The 4,975-nt window shown below is 73.5% G+C and overlaps 2 protein-coding genes across 2 annotated transcripts in view; one reads left to right on the forward strand and one right to left on the reverse strand.

Annotated features, from left to right (window-relative positions):
• Positions 1-1,421: 1,421 nt before the first annotated feature.
• On the forward strand, positions 1,422-2,875 carry TNNC2 (troponin C2, fast skeletal type). Its single transcript, XM_026042149.1, has 6 exons — positions 1,422-1,433; positions 2,009-2,060; positions 2,128-2,271; positions 2,345-2,459; positions 2,530-2,666; positions 2,822-2,875. The coding sequence occupies exons 1-6, from the start codon at positions 1,422-1,424 to the stop codon at positions 2,851-2,853; spliced, it is 492 nt and encodes a 163-aa protein (XP_025897934.1). The 3' UTR covers positions 2,854-2,875.
• A 1,577-nt stretch (positions 2,876-4,452) lies between these two features.
• UBE2C (ubiquitin conjugating enzyme E2 C) overlaps positions 4,453-4,975 on the reverse strand; it is a 1,078-nt gene continuing 555 nt past the window's right edge. The window contains exons 2-4 of the mRNA XM_026041967.1: positions 4,732-4,936; positions 4,601-4,660; positions 4,453-4,536 (exon numbers count right to left, since the gene is read on the reverse strand). Coding sequence (XP_025897752.1) covers positions 4,484-4,536; positions 4,601-4,660; positions 4,732-4,936 — 318 coding nt within the window. The 3' untranslated portion in view covers positions 4,453-4,483. The remainder of the gene's footprint in view (positions 4,537-4,600; positions 4,661-4,731; positions 4,937-4,975) is intronic.

A 4,975-nucleotide genomic window follows, 5' to 3' on the forward strand; every position in this document is an offset into this window, starting at 1 on the left:
CAGCCCGGCACAGCCCAGCATGGCACTGCACAGCCCAGCACAGTCTGGTGCAGCTTGGTGTGATGCTGCACAGCCGGGCATGGGACTGCACAGCCTGACATGGGGCTGCACAGCCTGCCTGGAACAGCCTGGCCTGGCACCGTCCCCCTTGCACGGCCCAGCCCGGTGCCGCACGGCCGGGCTCACACCACACAGCGCAGCYGCTCTGGACAGCACAGGCTGCCCCRGTCTGGAGCAACCGTCCGGGTGCGCACAGCCCAGGGCAGCTGCCTTCAGCACCCTGCCCAGCGCAGAGCCGCTCCGGAGCCACTCCGGATGCCCCCGCCGGCGCCCGGCTCGGCTGGGCCCTTCGCCACGGCTGCCGCCCCCTGCCAGCTGCCGGCCCTGCCTTATTTAGTGCCAGGGCTGCTGCCTCCTTGCCGCTTTCTTGGGCATGTCTATTAATATCGAGGAACTGGCCCAGCTGCTCCCATCGCTCCGGCCGCGGCCGCCTCTGCTCCCCAGGCGGCCTGCGCTGCCTTGGGGACCGGGTGCTGCCGGGCTGGGACGGGGACGGTGCCCCCTGCGTTGGGATGGGGACATTGCCCTGGYCTCGAGGAGGACAGCGAGGTCCCGGGCTGGGACAGGCCTCTGGCGCCAGGGTGCCCCGAGCAGAGCCCGACGCTCTGCTCTCCTTGGGGTGCCGGGGACTCTGGCTCATCTCCCTGTGGCACAAACGGCCGGGCTGAGCCCGGCGGCTGCAGCCAGTGCCCTGTGTCATGGGCCGGACCCACGTCCCCAGGGCCGGGGGCTCCGCACCCCCCGGGGGGCTGCTGCCCAGCCCGGCTGCAAGGGCTGGGAGGCACCTTTGGAGCCGGCAATGACCGAGGCTCTGCGATAGTGCCCGGCGCTCCGCAGCGATGCTGGCTGCTCCAGGGCGACGCCGGCAGCTCCAGGGCTGCTCTGGAGTGGTGCCTGGAGCTGCTGGGCGATGCTGGGAGCTCTGGGGCTGCTCCAGGGCAGCACCGGCCGCGCTGGGGCTGCTCTGGGCCAGCGCCAGCTGCTCCAGGCTGCTCCAGGCCGCTCCAGGCGCCACCGCCTGCTCGGGGCTATTTTTAACCCCCTCCTGGCCGGGTGGTGGGCGCCGCGCAGGGGGCAGAGCCTCGCGCCCGTCCAGCCTCTGGTGTCCCTCCCCGCCGGGCTTGAATTTCCGTGGTGGCCGGGGACCCGCCGCTAATCCCCCGCCGCTGGCCAATAGCGCCTTGGCTAAATTAGGTAAAATGCGCCCGGTGCTGACGCGCGGGGCCGGCCCGGCGCCGGGGCGCTGATAGGCTGYGGGCGGTGGGCGCAGCGCGGGGACACTACAAATTGGGGCGCCAGGRCCAGCGCGCAGCGTCGGGGGCTTCGCGGTGCCGGTGGCGGTGACTCCCTCGGGGAGGCAGATGGCATCAATGGTGAGCGCAGCGCGGGGCGGCGAGCGCCGGGGCGGCGCGCAGGGAGCGGGCGCTGCGGGCGGGTGCTGCCACGGCTGTATCCCGGGATACCGGAGCGCCGGGTGCTGCCAGCGCCGCGGCCGGGGCTGGTGGTGCTGTGGGGCTGCGGGGCCGGGCAGGGGCAGCGCGCGGAGCGGGGATGGGTCATGCAGCCACCCGGGGTCCCCGCTCGCCGTGGGGACCGCAGGGACGTGGCGGTGCCGGCCGGGGCTGTAAACTGAGCGCGGGGTCATGCGACAGGCGGCTCCGTGGCCGCCACTCCAGGAGAAACTCGATCCAGGGCCGACAGGTGCCCGCGGCCCCACGGCTCCCTATAAGGGGCGCCAAGGAGATCCCAAAATAGCYGGGCCCGCCTGGGATGCCGGGGCTGTGCGGTGGGGACCGCGGCCCCCGGGCAGGATGGGGCCCCGCACGGATGCCCGGGGCTCGCGCGCCCCACGGGCGGCATCACCTGCAGGCTGGGGCTCCTTGGGGACATGGGGGGCTGGCACCCGCCTGCGCCCGCGGCCGGCGCTGACCGAGCCCTTCGCCCGCAGACGGACCAGCAGGCCGAGGCGCGTGCCTTCCTCAGCGAGGAGATGATCGCAGGTGCGCCCGGGGGCCGGGGGCGGCGGGGCCGKCTCCCCGCGCGCCGCCCCACGCCCCCTTCCCGCAGAGTTCAAGGCCGCCTTCGACATGTTTGACGCGGACGGCGGCGGGGACATCAGCACCAAGGAGCTGGGCACGGTGATGCGCATGCTGGGCCAGAACCCCACCAAGGAGGAGCTGGATGCCATCATCGAGGAGGTGGATGAGGACGGTGAGCGGCGCCGGGCCGGGGGCGGTGGGCGCCGCGCTGTGCCGTGCCGCTCACACCACCCTGGCGCCCGCAGGCAGCGGCACCATCGACTTCGAGGAGTTCCTGGTGATGATGGTGCGCCAGATGAAGGAGGACGCCAAGGGCAAGTCCGAGGAGGAGCTGGCCAACTGCTTCCGCGTGTTCGACAGGTGAGTGGCGCCCGTGCGGGGGCAGCGCCGCCCCCCGGCCCCACGCACGGCACCGCGTCCCGTCCTGCAGGAATGCGGATGGCTTCATCGACATGGAGGAGCTGGGTGAGATCCTGCGGGCCACGGGCGAGCACGTCACCGAGGAGGAGATCGAGGACCTCATGAAGGACTCGGACAAGAACAATGACGGACGCATCGACTTTGATGGTGAGCGCGGCTCCAGGCCCGGACGGCAGCGCTGAGCCCAGCCTGTGGTGCTGAGCCCGGCCCATGGCGCTGAGCCCAGCCTGTGGTGCTGAGCCCGGCCCGTGGCGCTGAGCCCAGCCTGTAGTGCTAACCCGTGTGTGGCTCCTCTCCCTCAGAGTTCCTCAAGATGATGGAGGGGGTGCAGTAAGGACCAGACATTCCCGGGGCGCCGCTGCCGCGGCCCCGCTCCGCGCCGGCCGCGGGAGGCAGCACGTCCCAGCACCGCGGTGCCGGATCCGCCGGGCCCGCGGCACCGGGACAGCCCTGCCCGCCGGGCACTGCCCGTCCCGTGCCCGGCGGCCTCGGGCTCCCCGCGCCTTAGACTCAGACTCATTAAAAGGGGAAACGGCTGGAGCTGCTGCTGGGCTCTCCCGCGGGCACCCGGGCCCTGCAGGCGGCTGGGGTGGAGGGGCCCGGGAYGGGCCTGGGGGCTGGGATGGACACGGGCCAGAGGAGGGCGCAGGGGCCGGTGCCGCCCTGCCGGGTCGGTGCCGGGGGCCGTTGGGTGTCCCGGGCTCCTGGGCTGCTGCCAGCTGAGGGCTCGCGTTGCCCACGGCTTAGGGCACCGGCACAGCAGGGGCCGGGGCGCTGGGGGGGGCTGGGGTGCCGGGGGGGCCCATGCTGGACATCCCGTCCCGCTCCCCGGGGCCTCTGTGCGCAGCGGGAGCAGCAGCGGAGGCGGCAGCCGGCGGGGGCTGGCGCGGCTGCCCCGAGYGGACGGCGTGGACGGCGGCGCCGCAGCAGCGTGCGCTGGGCAGCAGCGTGCACCAGCTCCGTGCTGGCAGGAACGGGATGTGGGGAGGGACGTGGTGGATGCGGCACCCGGGGTGCGTGGGAGCCCCGAACATCCTGCACCCGGGCACAGCACCCACGGCTCACTCGTCCTGCACCGCGCACCCTGCACCGCGTGTCCCCAGGGCCTGGCAGCCCTGCCCTGTCCTGCACCGTGTGTGTCCTCAGACCGCGACACCCCCTGCCCGCGCCCTGCCCCTCACGTGTCCCCAGGCCCTGGTCCCACACCCCGCTCATCTCTTGCCCCGCGCGCGTCGCTCCCTCACGCGCCCAGCACCAGCGGTGCCCGCGGTCACGCACCCTGCGCCGGGGAGCCGCAGTGGGGCCGGCCGCCCCGCTCAGCCCCGTGGTCGGCGCTGCCCCCGGGGGCTCCGCGGCGCTGCGGGAGCTCCGGGCGCTGCAGCCGCCCTGGGTGCTGCTGTCTGCGCCCTGGAGCTGCAGCCCAGCCCAGCCACCGGGTGCACGTGCTGGCGGTGGCTCCACGCTGAGCACGGGGCTGGCTGGGGGACCCCACGCATGAGACGGGCTGCTGGCGGGGCCCCAGCTCTCCCACAGCCCGGGGACGAGGAGGACGGGGAGCTGGGGGGGCCGCACGGGCCGGGGCAGAGAGTGGAGCCAACGTCCCCCCGCGGAGCGCGGAGGCCCGGACGGACCTTGTGGGTGGCCAGGCTCCGTGCGGGCCGTGTGGCCACCGTCACCCCCGCACTGCCCATCGTCCGTCCCGGTCGTTGTCCCTTGGTCCCAGCTTCCGCAGAGGGAGGCGGGAGCAGCATTCCAGGGCTGGAGCATCCCGCCGCATCCGGCCGCATCCCATCCCCTCCCCCTGGCGTGGGAAGGCGCTGCCGGGCCATTCCCGTGGCCGGCGCCAGCCCCCCGCGGCTCCCGGGCGCAGTTATAAATGTGCACTATTTATTTATACAATAACCGGCTCGGACTGCAGCATTAATTTAAAACCATCCTGTGGCAGGGGGCGTGCGGGGCGCGGGTCAGGTCTCCTGGGCCTGCTTGGCGTACGTCTCCCGCAGGTGCTTCCTGAAGGCTGCGGAGAGAGGCGGCGGGGGTGGCGGCGCGGGGGCCCGGGCGCCCCCCGGCCCTGCACTCACCTGCCGGGTTCTTCCAGAGCTCGGCCGCGTGCGTGTTCAGGGGGCTCTCCACGTTGGGCTCTGCGGAGGGGGCGCGTGAGCGCGGCCGCGGCACCGGAGCCTGCGCCGCCGCCGTCCCCGTGCCCGCTCACCTGCCAGCAGGCTCTGGATGGAGAGCAGGATGGTGCGCACGTCGTAGAGCGCCGACCACTTGTCCTTGAGGATGTCGAGGCAGATGTTGCCCTGCGCGTCCACGTTGGGGTGGTAGCAGGGCGTGAGGAAGCGCACGGTGGGCGCCGCGTACGGGTACCCGCTGGGGAACTCCAGGGACAGCTTGTAGCGCAGCTCCTCGTAGGCCTGCGGGCGGACGCGCCTTAGGGACGCGGGGCGGGGGGC

Source organism: Nothoprocta perdicaria, unplaced genomic scaffold, assembly GCF_003342845.1.
Source record: "Nothoprocta perdicaria isolate Ctin4 unplaced genomic scaffold, notPer1 scaffold_3, whole genome shotgun sequence".
In the NCBI taxonomy this organism is placed as follows: Eukaryota; Metazoa; Chordata; class Aves; order Tinamiformes; family Tinamidae; genus Nothoprocta; species Nothoprocta perdicaria.